General features: G+C 59.7%; 1 protein-coding gene across 5 annotated transcripts in view; it reads left to right on the forward strand.

Moving 5' to 3' along the window:
• Positions 1-14,504, forward strand: part of SH3BP2 (SH3 domain binding protein 2) — a 35,585-nt gene extending 21,081 nt beyond the window's left edge. For 4 of the 5 annotated variants that reach the window (XM_004772262.2, XM_004772260.2, XM_004772261.3 and 1 more), the window contains 12 exons: positions 4,094-4,233; positions 5,061-5,163; positions 6,835-6,952; positions 7,252-7,322; positions 7,832-7,920; positions 8,117-8,185; positions 10,079-10,733; positions 11,975-12,086; positions 12,342-12,397; positions 12,716-12,797; positions 13,608-13,667; positions 13,864-14,504. In XM_004772262.2, the coding sequence (XP_004772319.1) occupies positions 4,098-4,233; positions 5,061-5,163; positions 6,835-6,952; positions 7,252-7,322; positions 7,832-7,920; positions 8,117-8,185; positions 10,079-10,733; positions 11,975-12,086; positions 12,342-12,397; positions 12,716-12,797; positions 13,608-13,667; positions 13,864-14,001 (1,689 nt within the window). In that variant the 5' untranslated portion in view covers positions 4,094-4,097 and the 3' untranslated portion in view covers positions 14,002-14,504. The remainder of the gene's footprint in view (positions 1-4,093; positions 4,234-5,060; positions 5,164-6,834; positions 6,953-7,251; positions 7,323-7,831; positions 7,921-8,116; positions 8,186-10,078; positions 10,734-11,974; positions 12,087-12,341; positions 12,398-12,715; positions 12,798-13,607; positions 13,668-13,863) is intronic. The other variant, XM_045074955.1, reaches the window with a different exon arrangement.
• Positions 14,505-16,681: the final 2,177 nt, after the last annotated feature.

The following is a 16,681-nucleotide window of genomic DNA, read 5'->3' on the forward strand; positions in this document are numbered from 1 at the left end:
TCAAAGATGATGTTGACTATGAGCTTTTCATAAACACTCTTTTACCATGTTGGGGAAGTTTTCTCCTATTCCTAGTTTGTTGAGTATTGTTCCTAGCAGGAAAGATTGTCACATTTTGTCGAATGCTTTTTCTTTGTCTGTTGAAATAATCGTATGGTTTATCTTTTTTTTTCCTTTTTGGTATGATGTATTACAATCATTGAATTTTAAGTGTTAACCTTGTGTTCCTGGGATAGAGCACACTTAGCGTGGTGTAGAATCCTTTTTACAAGGTGCTGAATTCAATTTGCTAGTATTTTGGTGAGCATTTTTTTAGAGGGGGGAAGGAAAGAAGGAGAAGGGGCAGAGAGAGAGAGAGAGAACGCTAAGCAGGCTCCATGTGCAGCGCAGAGCCTGACATGTGGCTCAATCTCACAACCATGAGATCATGATCTGAGCTGAAATCAAGAGCCTGACACTTAACTGACTGAGCTTCCAGGAGGCCCTCGGAGAGGATTTTGGTGTCTACAATCATAAGTTATTGGTCTGTCGTTTTCTTGTGTTGTCTTTGGTTTTGGTATCAAGGTAATGCTGGCTTTATAGAGTGAGTTCCTTCCTCTTCTGTTTTTGGAGGAGTTAACTATGGGTTGGTGTTCATTTGGACCAATTTTTGGAGGCTAAGTTAGTTTAGTTGCCCCCTAAAGGCTCTGGAAGGCACTGCAGGCAGTGGAAACTGGGAGCTGTAGCCTGGAGGTGGTGCTTGGTGGTTCTGGGTCTTGGATTCAGGAGCCACTGGGTTTGGATGGCACCGGTCTATGGGAGGTGGAGGGCAGGAGAAGAGCCTGCTGGGAAAGCTCCATGGGGGCTGGATCTGGAAAGGCTAAGTGCACATGGTGAAGCCCTGGAGATTTGGAACAGAGGTGATGGGAATGGCATGTGTGGGTGGGGGAGAACATGCTGAATGGAGGTGATTGGGGAGAGAATGGAAGCCTGGGAGGAAACTGAGACAAGGGATGGTGGGGAGGAGGACAAGCAGGGGGGCTGGGAGGAGCAGGAGGAGGCAGTGGCCCTGAGTATCCTGCCAGGGGAGGGATTGGCAAGGGCACTGGGAGCAGAGGCACACAGGTGGGACAGAGCCTCTCCCTGCAGTGGCAGGCGGCACCCAGAGCCAGCCTGAAGTGGAGGCGGGGAAACCAGGAACCAGTGCTGCGCACAGCTGCACAGCTGCACAACTGCACAGCTGCACAACTGCACAGCTGAGTGGGAGCACAGAGTCCCTGCTCCAGCTGTCCCAGCTGACCCGCAGCCAGTATGCAGGAGGGAGATAGAAGAGGCAGAATGCTTGGGGGGCCGGCAAGGCCATCACCTACCTTTGGCCAGCCTGGGGGTCTCCTCGGAGAGGAGCCCACATCTACAGAACAGGTGGGAACTGCCAAGGACTGGACGTCTGTCTGGCTCCTGCAGGGAACCCCGGGGGGTGGAGACCGGTGGCCGCAGATGGGTGAAACAACCTGCCTGAGAGGGGACGGGAGGACCCACAGACCCAGCCGGAGCCCCAGTGGCCGCCAGCTGAACCAGCTTCACCCCGGCCACAAACCGCAGAAGCCGGCCGCGCTCGCCCCCGTTTGCGGAGGCGCAGACGGAGGCCCTGGGAAGACGAGACCCTCTCCCGAAGGGGCTGGCCAACCCGGGAGCCTGGCGGGCTCGGGGCCGCACTCAGACGTCCGCGTTGCGCCCCAGAGCCGCTGGGGAAACTGAGGCCCCGCACGAGGGGAGGGAGCGGTCCGCGGTGGGGCGCAGAGCGCCGGGTCTCCACCTGCCGCGCCCGCCCCGCCCGCGAGGGGAGGAGCCGGCGGCCGGGGGGCGGGGGGCGCGGGGGCTTCTGCGGCTGGGCGCGGGGGCTTCTGCGGCTGGGCGCGCGGCATGGCGGGCGCGGGGCGCGGCCGGCCGGGCTGGGGCGGGCGGGAGGCGGGCGCGGGGGGGGCCGGTCCGGGGCAGTGTCGGTGCGCGCAGGGGCGGCGGGCCGCCGCGTGGACGCCGTAAGTACCGAGCCCGGAGCGCTAGCCCCGCTTCCTGGGGGAACAAAGGCGGGCGTGGGCCGGGCGGGGCGCGGGGGTTCTGTCCCGGGCAGCAGGCTCCGGGGGGCCGGGACCGAGCCTTTGTTCCGAGCCTCGGCTGTGGGCGGGGGCTGGGCCGGGGCTGGTTGGTGCGCGCGGAGCCGGAGGGGGCAGCCCAAGCCCTGGAGGAGGTGAGCCTTTGGCGAAGGATGCTGGCTCGTCCGCAGCCCAGTGGCTTTCTTTGTGTGTGTGTGTGTTTTGGGGAACGGGATCTGTAGTGGCAGGAGCCCCAGGGGACAGGGCTTCTGTGTCTGACCCTGGCTGCAACGCTGGTGGCTCAGTGGGACACGGACCACACTCCCGGTTGACACTCCGAGTCCACTGGGCCCCAGGAAGGACCAGGCACCAGGGTTAGTGGGGGCAGGCACAAGAGAAATAGTGCCTCCGGGCAGGGTTGGGGGGTAGTCTTGAATATGAGTAGGCATTCAGATGCCTCACAGAAGAGGGGACTGTGACATGATCCCAGGGTCCTGTGATCGAGTCCCACATCAAGCTCCTTGTCCAGCGGGGAGCCTGCTTCTCTCTCTGCCTGGCACTCTACCTGCTCTGACAAATAAATAAAATCTTAAAAAGAAGAAGAAGAAGAGGGGACAGTGAACCTGGGTCTTGAAGGATGAATAGGAGTTCTTCATGTGAGAAGGGGGAGTGGTCAGGCATGCCAGGCAGAAGCCAGGTTGGGAAAGAGCCTGGCATGTTTCAGGGAGAACGGCTAGGATGATGAGCAGGAGGCTGGATGGGGAGCAGGGGAAACAGGGAACAGGGTGGATACCAGTCAACCCACCAGAAGGTCATCGTGGCCACTGCCAACAGGCATGTGCTATATGTCAGGCTGTGTCCACTCTGTGTCCCCATTTTATAGCTCCAACAACTACGGCCTAGGGATCCCCCAGAGACTGAGCCAGGGTGGGAACTAGAGACTCAGGGCTACCTGCTTTCCTGCTTCCTGGTCTTAGGGCCTTAAAAAAGGGATGGACAGAAGCTGGCTAAAGGCAGGCAGGAGGGGCGCCTGGGTGGCTCAATGGGTTAAAGCCTCTGCCTTTGGCTCAGGTCATGATCCCAGGGTCCTGGGATCGAGCCCCGCAACAGGCTCTCTGGTCAGCAGAGAGCCTGCTTCCCCTCTTATTTTTGCCTGTCTCTTTGCCTGCTTGTGATCTCTGTCAAAATAAATAAATAAATAAATAAATAAATAAATAAAACTTAAAAAAAAAAAAAAAAGGCAGGCAAGAGTGGAGAGTAGGGCATTTGGGGCCATGTCCCTCATCCCTTCTCTGCTAAGGAACAGAGATGATGGAGAGGATGCCCGAGGCCTGCCCTGGCCCTTGTACCTTTTTAAAGCCATTATAGTCACCTCCCCCTGGAAACCTTCTCCCTGGCAGGCTCCATCATAGGCTGACCTGGCACACAGACTTGGGGTGGTTATGGCATTAGGCCTGACTTACCTGGGCCGATGGTTTCTTTTTTTTTTTTTTTTTAATTTGCTTATTTATTTGACAGAGAGAGAGAGATCACAAGTAGGCAGAGAGGCAGGCAGAGAGCCTGACCAGGAGCGAGAGCCCAATGAGGAGCAGAGAGCCCGACGCAGGGCTCGATCCCAGGACCCTGAGATTATGACTTGAGCTGAAGGCAGAGGCTTAACCCACTGAGCCACCCAGGTACCCTAGGCCAGTGGTTTCTTGAATTTATTCACTGCTATCCCCTAGCCTCCCTCTGGGGCTGTTAGTTCGGCCGGTGTGTGCTGAGTGAACCAACAATAGTGAAGGAATACGCCCCGTTCTCAGTGTCTCTGGGGCTCAGGTGTGTGGCCAGATAGACCAGGTGCTGACCAAGTGGACCAGGTGGCCCTTTCTTTCCCTGGGGTCCCACCTGGAAATTGGTTCCCTACCCCTTGCTGCCTCAACCCTTTAGGCTGTCTCTAGGATCTCGGTGGTGTATCCCCCAGCCAAGCCATCTAATGTCCCCCAGTCCTGGCTGAGACATGTCTCCTCCTTTTTTTGCAGCTTCATGGCGGCTGAGGAGATGCATTGGCCCGTCCCCATGAAGGCCATTGGTGCCCAGAACTTGCTAACCATGCCTGGGGGCGTGGCTAAAGCCGGCTACCTGCACAAGAAGGGTGGGACCCAGCTGCAGTTGCTCAAATGTGAGTCCTCTGGGTGGCAGGGAGCAGGATGGGAGGGTGTGGGAATGGGCCTGAGCCCCAGCCCTGTGGCCCCACTGCCCTGTTGGACCTCTGTGGGCAAGCAACTGGTCTCTCTGAGCCTCTGCCCAGACATGGTAGGCCTTCCATTGTTTTCCTTCCCTGCATGGCCAGTACCCCCCCGGGGACCTGAGTCAGCCTCCTCGTTCCCCAGGACTGTGGGATGACTTGGGGTGCTACTGCAAAATGGAGATAGGATGGGCATTTGGTACACAGTGCTTCATCTGCACCAGGGGCTGGGGGCCTCTGGTGGCCTTGTACCATCCCGTGGGTGTTCAGTGAGTTGGTTGGTGACTTGGTCCAGCTGAATGAGGCCAAGGCTCTGGTCCCTAGGACAGCAGGTTGGCAGAGAGTGGGGGCCCCCAGGTCTGGGAGATGCCCAGTTGTCAGGACATTGAAGGTCAAAGAGCATCAGGGCTTTGCCTGTCACTCTGACCATGCATGAGCTCCCCATGCTATGACTTTTGGCCCTAGCTTTGTGCTAGCCTAGGTGGTCAGAGTCTCCCCCTGCCATTAGTGTGGCCAGGCCTGCCTTGGAGGGTGGTGCTCTGGGGCCTGTCATCCTGCCTGTGGTTTGCTTACACTGGGCCTCACAGTGGGCTCCCTGCAAGGAGGCAGCAGGCTAGCCCAGCTCCTTCCTCTTCCCTTTAGTGGGGTTCAAAGGCAGGAGGACTGCCCTGAGCCACCCAGAGCCTCTGGGATAGCTGCCCTGTGGGATCTGCCCAGCAGCCCCCCAAGGCTCACCTCTGCCCTCGTCATGCCACCCTCAGGGCCGCTGCGTTTTGTCATCATTCACAAGCGTTGCATCTACTACTTCAAGAGCAGCACGTCTGCCTCCCCACAGGGCGCCTTCTCTCTGAGCGGCTATAATCGGTAAGTGCCCCATAAGTTCCCGGTAAGTGCCTGCTTCCTGCCATGCCCACCGTGCCCTGGCCAGGCCTGTCCCTCGGTCCTGCCCACCCCTATGGAGGGTCCAGGCTGTCTTGAGACGGCTCCCACCTCACCCTTTGGATCCTGTCCAGCCTCTCCCACTTGCTCTCAGCCTCCCCGGGGCCAGGCCCGGGGCGAGGCTTCCTGCGCTCTTCTCAGCAGAGGCTCCTGGGTCCCCATTCAGCTTCCACTCCCCTTCCCTGCTCACCCAGCGCTTCTCCTACCCTAGCCTCCTTCCAAGGCGCCAGGAACATACTTCACCCTGAGCCCTGCCTCAGGCCTCCCTGGCTTCGGGGCCTCGCAGGCTAGACCCAGCTCCTTGCTTTACATGAATGGGTGGGGGGCTGGGTCCATCCCACAAGTGCCTCTGTGCGAATGGGCAGGTGGGTGCAGAGGAGCCTTCTAGATAGGATGGGGAATGTTGGCAAGGAAGACCTTATTAGCCCCACTTGGGCCCACCCCACAGCATCAAGGGCCTGCAGAGCGAGTGAAGTGTGACTCCTGGGCTCTAGGTCTTAATGTCATAGCATGGGCCCAGTTCCCTGGGGCATGAGGTGGGTGCCTCCCAGCTCCCTAGGAGGGCCCAGCCCCTCCTGTCTTTGTGCACCTAAAGGTCCCATGTCAGTCGCAGGACAGAGTGACTCAAGGTTGTGGCCACAGACTCAGTGGGGAGGACTTGCCCAGGCATCAAGCCCCATGCCAGGCCTCCAGGCCAGCTGGGGCACCACTAAGGAGGGGACGAACCTAGAGCTTGTGGCTGCCAGTGGGCATCCATGGCTCAGAGCTCTGGGGTCCCCCCCCTACTGCCCTTGCCCTCAGCCTGGTGGAGGGGCACACCTGCCCCAGGTGACTAGCCCGGTGGGGCTCCCCCATGGTAGACTTTGTGATCTCAATATATCCTGGTGGGGGGAGTAGCCATAGTAAGTCACGTCCCCCCTGTGTTCTCCAGGATGCCCCTGTGGGGGCAGCAGGAGTGGGGACAGGGGCTGACATGCTTGGGCCCCCAACAGGAAAGCCCGCCGGGGCAGGCAGGTGGCCTCCAAGTAGAGGGACATTGGTGGGTGGCGAAGGCGACGTGTCCTCGTTCTGCAGCCATGTGGGCTGCTGCTTCCAGGACAAGCTCCCAGACCCAGAGCCCTGTCTGCTTGGTGCCCAGTCCTCGCCTATGCACTTCCCTTTACCTGAGGCTTTTAGAACTTTGACCTGGGGGGCGCCTGGGTGGCTCAGTGGGTTAAGCCGCTGCCTTCGGCTCAGGTCATGATCTCAGGGTCCTGGGATCGAGTCCCACATCGGGCTCTCTGCTCAGCGGGAAGCCTGCTCCCCCCCTGCCTGTCTGCCTCTCTGCCTCCTTGTGATCTCTCTGTCAAATAAATAAAGCAGAGAGCCTTCTTCCCTCTCTCTCTCTTTCTCTGGCTGCCTCTCTGTCTACTTGTGATTTCTCTCTGTCAAATTAATAAATAAAATCTTTAAAAAAAAAAAAAAAAAAGAACTTTGACCTGGAGGATCCGCAAGACAGGCCGTCCAGACACAGCTGTGTCCTTGAGGGCATGATGGGTGAGGGGTGCCAGGACCATCAGGCTGACCGGGGGGTGACCACCGGCCCTGTGCCCTCAGGGTGATGCGGGCAGCTGAAGAGACAACGTCCAACAATGTCTTCCCCTTCAAGATTGTCCACATCAGCAAGAAGCACCGCACCTGGTTCTTCTCGGCCTCCTCTGAGGACGAGCGCAAGGTGAGCCTATATTTGGGGTCGGGGTCTGACAGGGCTACCGTCCAGGCACTGAGGGCATGTGGTGGGGATGATTTGCCTCTCCTCAAGCCCATGGCCTGGTACCAGCACCCCACCCTCAGGAGGCATCTCAGAAAGAGCTCTTAATGGGCTACAGCGGGGTCAGAGCCCCCAGAAGGCCACAGGGGTCGTCTCCCTGACCTTTGTGCAGGCCAGCCTGGGGAGGGGGTGGGTGGAGCCCTGTCCCGGGCTGCACGCACCCATGGTCCACGCACACCCACCACACCCTGACTGCCCCACAGAGCTGGATGGCTTTGCTGCGCAAGGAGATCGGCCACTTTCACGAGAAGAAGGAGTTGCCCCTGGACACCAGGTGGGCCTGGGCAGGGGAGGGGGGCCTGGGCTTGACGTGTGTGCCTGCCTCCCACCTCTGGAGGCTTGGCCCAGGCCATGTGTCCGTGTGTGTGCATGTGCGTGTGTATGCGCTTGTGCCTATGTATGTGCGTGTATGTGTATGCCTGCGTGCACACCCACTGGCAGTCTCTACAGGGCAGAAGGGACGTGGGGCTAGCCCTGAGTCCTGGCCCTGTGTGGTCAGGCAGGGGAGTGAAGGGGGCACCACAGTCTCTGGTCCCTGGGTCTGTGTTTCTCACCTGTGAGGAGCTTCTCCGACTGTGTGTTTTTTCCTTGTGTTTATCTGTGGGTCTAGCTCTGTACGTGTCCACGTGTCTGTGTGTCGTGTCTGTGCGTATGTCCGCATCTGTGTGTGTGTCTGTGCATCAGTCACATGTCCGAGGGCATGCGTGTACATCCATATGTGTGAATGCAAGGGAGCTCCCCTGCCCGGTGCTCACTGTGCCCCACCCCTGCCCCCTACCTCAGTGACTCCAGCTCGGACACAGACAGCTTCTATGGTGCAGTTGAGCGGCCTGTGGACATCAGCCTATCCCCGTACCCCACAGACAACGAAGGTGAGGCCTGCCTCTGCACACCTGTCCCACCCCCGCCATGGGAGGCATGGCTGGCGGTCTTCCCCATGCAGCCCAAGTCTGGGGTTCATGCCGTGGCTGGGGCCTCCCTGACCCTCGGCTCCCAGTGTCCTGAGGGCCCCTGGGTGTGCAGCTGGGCCTAGGCCACCTTGTGTCTGATGCTCCATGTACCTTACAGATTATGAGCATGAGGATGAAGATGACTCGTACATGGAGCCTGACTCCCCCAAGCCCATGGAGCCTGAGGGTAGGTGGGCAACCTCTGAGCCTGGGGGGCTCCTGTGGCTGGAACCCGGAACAGAGCCCCTCCCACACTGGGAGTACTGGCCTGAGTCCTGCTCTGCGGGGCCTCAGTTTCCCTGTTGTGGCCCAGGTGTCAGGAGGACTGATCTGGCTGGCTCTGCTCACCGGCTCCTCCCACGTCCAGGTAGCCTGGGGTGGAGCGGACAGCTGATTTGCAAATAAGTGAGGTGGAGGGGCCCACACGTGCGATGCTGAGCCCAGGGTGGCTCTGGGGTGGAGAGTGGGGAAAGGGACATTGAAGAGTGGGTGTCTCAGCTCCCTGGAGCACCTCTGGGCTAGCCTGTCACTTATCCACCTGCTCCCCCTGCCCTGACCTCCTGAATCATGTGGCCTGGCATGGGAGAGTGGCGTACATGCCACGTCACATACGTGTGTCACAGCGAAGCATAGGGCCCGACAGGGGAGGGCTGTGCCTCTGTCCTGCCATCTGTCCCTTACCACTATCCCTTCTACTGTCCTGGTAACTCGGGACAATCCCTCTACACCTGGCCTCCCTGTTCCTCTGCCTGCTCTCCTTCAGTGACCTTGTTCTCTGCCCTTCTCAGCCCCTGTCACTCAAGTGCAGCAGGGGCAGGTCCAGCCCCCTTTCCTGCTCCTGGTCCCCTCCCTCTGAAGCAACCACCAGGAGCTGTGGGTCATGAGCCTTGACTTCCCTCCTGGCACAGAGCCTGTGGTTCCAGCCCATGTCCATCTTGCCCTGCCCCCGAACTCAGCCATGCATGGCTAGAGATGAGCATGTAGGGGCCTCAGTTTGTTCCCCGCTGCATGCCCACAGACCTGCCCACACACGTGTTCCGAACCCTTCTGAGTCCCTACTCCAAGCAGGCTTTCCCCTCTCTCCCAAACATCTCTCACTCTGGTGACCTCCCCATTCTCAGACACAGCACCTAGCACCTGTGAATCTAGCTGTACGTGACCCAGGGCTCTATTCCCTGTTCCTCAGCTGCCTCGCTCAGCGCTGGGCGCCTTGTGCTCTGGGTCCTATCCCACCTCACTCAGCCCTACACCAGCCCCTTAATGCCATCCACAGGAGATGGACCATCCAGGACTTAGGCTTACCCCACAGCTCTGGGACAGCCAGGGTCATGGAGAACCTGTCCACTGGCCTTTCCAGCCAGTGCCCCTCCTGGAACTCCAGACCTGTGCCCCTATGGCCCCCCTACACCCTTGCCTCTCCTCAAACCCCAGACCTGTGTCCCCACGGCCGCCCACACAGCCTTGCCTCTCCTCGAACCCCAGGCCTGCACCCCGACAACCTGCCCCACACCTTCGCCTTTCCTGGAACTCCAGACCCAGGCCTGACAACCCACCCCACACCCTTGCTTCTCCTCGAACCACAGACCTACAGCCTGACGGCCTGACTCATACCCTCACCTCTCTCTTGAACCCCAGACCTGCGCCCCGATGGCCTGCACCACACCCTTGCTTCTCTTCGAACCACAGACTTGTGGCCCGACAGCCCAACCCATACCCTTGCCTCGAACCCCAGACCTGTGCCCTGACAGCCCTCCCCACACCCTTGCCTTTCCTTGAACCACAGATCTGCACCCCAACTGCCTGCCCCGCACTCTCTGTGTTCTTACAGCCAAGTAAGTCCAGCCCTCATCTTCCTCCCAAGCTGCTCCTGTCCATCCTGCTCACCTATCTTAGTGGGAATAGCTTCCCCTCACTGAGGTGAAGTCCTCAGAGTCCCCCTTGCCTCTTCTCTCTCACCTCTACTTCTGGGAAGCTGATGGCTCCCAGAAGAATGAGGAAGGCCAGGGCATGGAAGTTGGTGGTGTTGGCCAGCTTCCAGCAGGTAGCACATGCTCACTGACTGGGTCCCTTTGCTCTGCAGACACCCTGACCCACCCGCCGGCCTACCCGCCGCCTCCTGTGCCCACACCCAGGAAACCAGCCTTCTCCGACATGCCCCGTGCTCACTCCTTTGCCTCCAAGGGCCTGAGCCCCCTGCTGCCACCCCCACCCCCTAAACGTGGCCTCCCTGACGCCAGCCCAGCTCCCGAGGACTCCAAAAGGGACCCACTGGGCCTGAGGCGGCCTGAGCCTGGCCCCAGGGGGTCCCTGGCCCCACGGAGGATGAGTGACCCCCCGCTTGGCCCCCCGCCAACCACGCCCAGCCTCTGGAAAACCCCTTGCTTCCGTGAGAGTGCCAGCCCCAGCCCAGAGCCCCGGGTCCCCAGCCACGGGCCTGGCTCTGCCTGCAGCTCTGCCGGCATGGCTGCTGCCTCCTCCAGGAACTGTGACAAACTCAAGTCCTTCCATCTGTCTCCCCGGGGGCCACCCACGCCTGAGCCTCCACCTGTGCCGGCCAACAAGCCCAAGTTCTTAAAGATGGTGGAAGAGGCCCCCGTCGGGGAGGCAGCCAGGCCCAGACTCTTTGTGCCCCCTGTGGCCCCCAGGCCCCCCGCACTGAAGCTGTCCACGCCTGAAGCCACAGCCAGGCCAGTGGTCCTGCCAAGGACAGAGAAGCCACCCCTCCCCCACCTGCAGTGAGTAGACTTGGCGCCGGTGCCCCCCGGACCCCCTCCCCAATGGCTGGGTTCTTGTGTGGGTTCCCTGGCCTCCTCAGCTTTGGCACAGTGCTCGTGATGGGTACCAGGCAGCCATAGCGTGAGAGCAGAAGGCTGCCTGATGGCCCCGGCCTCCTGTGGCCCTGCAGCCACCCCTGCAACTGACCCACCCCTGCCCCAGAGGAAGGTCCAGCCTCATGGGTGGTGGACCTGGGGCCCATTGCTGTCTGGGGAGCAGTGGGCAAAGGGATCTTTGGGGAAACAAGCCTCCCAGGGCCTGTGCAGTGTCAGGGGAGGGCGCTTCAGGGCTGAGCACCTGCTCTGGGATAGACGGTGGTGGGTGGAGGAGCTTGGGCTGGGAGCTGCTAGGAGCTGGTGGGCCTTTGCAGGCCCTCCTGAGCCGGCACTGTCCTTCCCTGCCTGGGGTCTGGAGCCACCAGGGCTGCCTCTGTTCCCTTCCTGACTGGGAACTCGCCAGAATGCAGAGTATGTTGGTGACTGATGCTCGAGGTCTGCTCAAAACACTTTGTTCTTTATTGCTGGGCACTCTTGGGGGTCTGATGTGTCCCCTGCTGGCACAGTGTCACTCATACCAACAACCTGAGGTCAGCGATGTCTGGGGCCCCAAACCACGAAAGTTCTAGGAGCCACAGGGGGAGTCCTGAGTGGGCATGCTAGCCCAGTACTCCCTGAAGGCCTATGACTCTGGGATCCTTCTCCCCAGGACTCTTAGCTCTGCTGCCCGAGGGAGGGTGCCCCATGATGGTTCCTGTTTCACAAGGGGCCGCAGGGGTGCAGACTGGGTCAGTTTGCCATGAGCTATGGCCCAGCCCCGGCCATAGCCCAGTGTGGGCTCTGTCTGTTTGTATCACCTGTTCTCTGTGGCTTGGGGAGGTGTGTGACTAGGCCAAGGTCACAAAGCTGGTTAGCTGCAGAGCTGGGGTCCGGTGCCCCAGCCTGGGGCCTTCTGCAGCGTCCAGGGCACTTGCCTGTGCTATGACGACAGAGGAGTTCAGGCCCCCAGCACCCCTCTTGCCAGCAGCATTGGCAGCCGTAAGCCGGGAGCAGGCAATTCCTAGTGTCCCAGGGCGGTTGGCACTGGCCTATCTCAGAGCTCTCTGGTCTGGGCCTCTGACAACCATTGGGGTGAACAGGGGTGGTGGGTGGAGGTTGGAGGGCTGTGACAGTGATGTGCCCTCCTCTCCTTGCTCCCCTCCCAGGAGGTCACCCCCTGATGGGCAGAGTTTCAGGAACTTCTCCTTTGAAAAACCCCGACGGCTCTCAAAGGCTGACAGCACTGGTGGGGAGGACTCTGACGAGGACTATGAGAAGGTGGGGCCAAGGAGGAGAGCCCAGCTTGCAGCAGTGGGTGGGAGGCTGGGGGAGAGCTGCCGGCCAGGGCAACTCCTCACGGAGCATCTTGAGGGAGGAGCTGCCCAGGATGCCGGAGTTGTCGGTGGGGGGGCGGTGCAGGAGCACCGTGCAAAGCCCCAGATCTGGGCACAGGCTGGCAGCCTGCGGTGAGGGTGGGGCACTGGCAACAGGCACCACTCGGATCCTGACCCTGACCACCACTGGTGTCTCCAGGTGCCGCTGCCCAGCTCTGTGTTTATCAACACCACGGAATCCTGCGAAGTAGAAAGGTTAGCACTCAGCACTTCTTTCTCCAAATCCTTGTTTTTCGCAGACATGTGGTCCCCCACTTTTCTGTCCCCCTCACTTGCCTTATTGCTGGGCAGTTGCTAGCACAGGGACATGGCGCCGAGGACAACAGAGGCCATGGACTCAGTCCCGGGGCTGGTGGTCACCCTGGGCGTGGCCCTCTCGCAGCCTGTTGCTCTTGGGACCTGTGCTGTCGAAGAGCAAGAAGACAGAAAGCCACACGGAGGACCAGGGCTGGAGGGTCCCCGTGATTGAGGTCTGAGGATGGTTTGCCTGCTGACACAGCTGTTGTATTTTAGGCTGTTCAAAACCACAAGCCCCCAGGGAGAGCCCCAGAATGGACTCTACTGCATCCGGAACTCCTCCACCAAGTCAGGGAAGGTAGGCGCCCCAAGCGTCACCCTAATGGGCTGAGGCCCCTGGGGACACGGCTATGTGGTGGCTCCTCTCTGCTCACACCCAGGCGGACGGCAAGTGTGGCGCTTTGTAGTGTACATGCCCCTTCCCCAGGTGGCTCTGATCAGGGATCTCGGCCAGCTCTGTTCTGGGGTCTCTGCCTGGCAGCCACTGCCCTGTCTGTTGTCAAGAACTGAACACCGTTTGCAAACTAGGGGAGATACTGGCCAGTCCCCCAGCATAGGTAGGAGCTGGGCAGGAAGCACTGGGTGTCCCAGACTCAGGTGGGCCTGGGGGTTTTCAGGCACCTGCAGGGGCGGCTGCCTGGGGCCGAGGGAATAGAAGTCGGCTGCCAGTACCTCTGCTTCTATGAGGGTGGCTTGCAGTGAGCCTCACTTTTCTGCTTCTTTTCCTTCGTTATTTATTTACTCATTTATTTAAGTGAGCTCCATGCTCAGCAGCGGGGCTTGTGCACATGACTCCAAGATCCAAGATCAAGAGTCACACGGTCTACGGATGGAGCTAGCCTCCCTCTGTTCTGTGTGTGTCAGAAATGGTTCTAGGGCGAGCCACGTACCTGGTACTGCTTCTCGAGTCTTCCCAGAGGCTGTCAGGGCAGGTCCACTGAGGCTGGGGTCTGCCCATTTGGACCCTGCTGGCCATGTCCCTCCCTAGGTCACCAGAAAGGCCCTGGGACTCAGCTGTGTGCTTCTGCCTATTCTTTGGTCCCTGTGGCCCATCCCCCAAGGCTGGGGCTGCTCTCCACTGACCCATCTGCTGCTGTTCTCCCTGCAGGTTCTGGTCGTGTGGGATGAGAGCTCCAACAAAGTGAGGAACTACCGCATCTTCGAGAAGGTGGGCCCTGCCCCTGGGCCCTGGCTGGAAGGGCACCCCTCCCTGGGCCTTGAGTGAGACAGGGGATGGGGGTGGGGGTGGCAGACACAGAGCCAACACAGGGCAGCTGGGAACTGGCCTGGCTGTTATCCTCACTGCTGACCACCCCTTGTCATGGGAAAGCCCCCCAGCCTCTGCTGCTCTTTCCCCCGCCCAGGACTCTAAGTTCTACCTGGAGAGCGAGGTGCTGTTCGTGAGTGTGGGCGGCCTCGTGGAGCACTACCACACGCACGTGCTGCCTGGCCACCAGAGCCTGCTGCTACAACGTCCTTACGGCTACATGAGACCCAGGTGACGCCGGCGACCCCTGCTGCTGTGCAGAGACCAGCCACGGGGGCCGTGACCCCAGGCCACACAGATGAGATGGGCCCACTGGGGTGATGAGCCGGATGTAGCACCGTGATCCTTCCCAGGGCCTCCCCAACAGATACCTTCTAGAATCTTACAGGCCAGGCTCCTCTCAGCAGGCTGGGTCCCTGGGGCTGGGCCAGGCTCTGCTCTCCAGAGGATGGGGGGCCGGGGGTGCTCTCCTGTGACACGTACCCCACCCTGCCCCAGCTCCCCAGAGCCCACGGTCCCAGGACCGAGCCCTGCCTGGGCTTTGTGGACAAGAATTGTGGTCATCCCTCCCACTCCCCAGCTCCCCCAGCACACTAACCCGGCACAGTGCTGGGAGCTGGGCAGGACTAGGCATTTGGGGCAGGGGCAAGGGCTGGTCTCAGGACTGCCACCCCCAGGTGGCAAAGACACAGGCTCTAGGAGGGGCTGTTGATGTACAATAAAGCACAGATGACCTTTCCCACAGTGGCCAGGGTTTCACTGGGAAGGAGGGGAGGACCAGCCTTACTGAGTACCCACATCCACATCTAAGGAGTGACTCTCGAAGCTCAACTCCCAGGAAACCTACGAAGTGCTTGTCTTCAGGGCGCAGGCCAGTAAAGATCTTGCTCTGGGCACATAGCTAGGTACAGAATAGGACCCAAACTCGGGCAGTCTGGACTCAGAGCCTATAATCCAAGGTGCCATGGGTCAGGTACAAGGCAGTGGGACTGCAGAGCAGAAAGGCCCTCTATCTACAGTGGGGTCATTTGCTGGATTAACAAATGGTTCCCTGGGGTGCACCCGGGCCCCAGGCCAGTGGAGTGTTCCTGGCTGAGAGCTCCAGGAAGATTTCTTAGAAGAAGAAATGGCTACAGTGGGTTGGGAAGAGTAGGTCCTTCAGACTAAGTGTGGGTGAGGATGGTGGTCCCCAGATGCCTGAGTCCTCTGGACAACACCCAGCTCAAGTCCAGCCCTGACCGCCGCTTCCTGCCTGCTGTGGAATTCCAGGAACCACTGTCCCTGGCACGGCCATCCAGGCTGGACTGCTGTGTTTGTGTGGAAACAGACTCCGCTTAGGGTCAGTGCTGGCCAGGACCTAGGGGGTATCAGATCCTCTCTGCACCTCGTTTTGGGCAAGAAATTCACCCTGTGAGATTCAAACCCAGGACAGTGGTGTGCCCAGCAGCCAGGGATTCATCCTCTAGAGAGGGCCCTTTGTTTGTACTTCCTTCCACCTGCCCCAGGGCATGTTTGGGGGAGCAGCTGGCTGGGGGAGGGGGAGGGATGAGGCCACTGTGGATGGGAGAGGTCCTGGGGGAGTATGACAGCCATCTGCTTCCAGGAACCAAGTGTCCAGCACTGTCCTGCAGATGTTTCCTCTAAATCCTGCTGGGGGGCGGGGGAGGGTCAGCATGGGCATTGTCCAGTTGGGAATAAGGGAAGGTTTAGGCATTCCACACTAGCTTGGGGAACCAACAATCAATTCTCCCAGTCCTGAACTAGTGCGGGGAGCCCATGGAGGCATGCTGTTCCCTACTGTGGCTGCGACTTCCCTTCCCCTTAAGTTATAAGTGGAGGTTGAGACCAGGAAAAGGTTTCTAGTCAGTGCCTGGGGTGAGGGGGGTCTGCTTGCGAGTGAGACACTGTGTGACACAGGGTACCCTGTCACTTCTACCTGACTTGTGGCCAGCTCGGCGGCAAAAATGTATTTGGGGACTGCCGAGCTGGAAAGTGCGTGGGGTTCTGGGGCGCAGAGCCAGGTGACAGGACCTCTGGTCACTTGGACATTTGAGGCCTGTGGCTGCCCAGGGCCCACTCTGGGGCCTGAACTGGCTTTACCTCTACTCCCAGGCCCGAGGCCTGCTCAGGACAGACTCCCACCTGTTTGGGAACTGACCCAGGATCCGGGGCCTCAGTAGAGATTTTTATTGTAAACAGAGACACTTAGAACCAGAAGAGATCTCACGAAACAAATCTGGAGGGGCTCCCTTCAGCTGAGGTCATGATCCCAGCATCCTGGGATCCAGTCTGGGTCACGCTCCCTGCTCAGCGGGGAGCCTGCTTCTCACTCTCCTACTGTCCCTTCCCTCTGTTTGTGTTTTCAGTCTCTCTCAAATAAATAAATAAAATCTCTAAAATTAAGAAAAAAAAATCTTAGACAAAAACAAAAACAACTCCTGAGTTGTTCCACATCCTGCCCCAGCTCTGGGTCACGCTGCGGGAACGCCCCCTGCTGGTCCAAGGAGGCTCTCCCTGCACCCTAGGGGGGACAGGGCGTGCTGACAGGGCATCAAGGCAGAAGAGGCAGCAGCCTGGGGCCAAGTGTCTTCCTGCCCAGTGCCCACCGGGACTGGCCTCTGGAAGGGAGGCCTGGAGGACACAAAGAACACACAGGGAATATGGAGCAGAGCTGGCGCTCACACCAAATCCGTGTGTCTCTAGAGGAGGGCAGTGAGGGGAAGAGTGCCTCTGTCTCTGGCTGTGACCCAGTGCCTCCAAGCCCCCCACTGGGCAACTTGCCACATCCAGTTCTCTGTCTCTGCCTGTATGCCCTATCCCTCCCCCTGGGAAAGACTGCCTGATGGGGTGGCCTCAGGAAAGACTCCAGTCCTGGGGGGACAGTGACCCTTGAAGAAGGTTTGAAGTGGCCATCT

Source organism: Mustela putorius, unplaced genomic scaffold (genome assembly GCF_011764305.1).
Source record: "Mustela putorius furo isolate JIRA1106 unplaced genomic scaffold, ASM1176430v1.1 tig00000083_pilon_pilon_pilon, whole genome shotgun sequence".
NCBI lineage: Eukaryota > Metazoa > Chordata > Mammalia > Carnivora > Mustelidae > Mustela > Mustela putorius.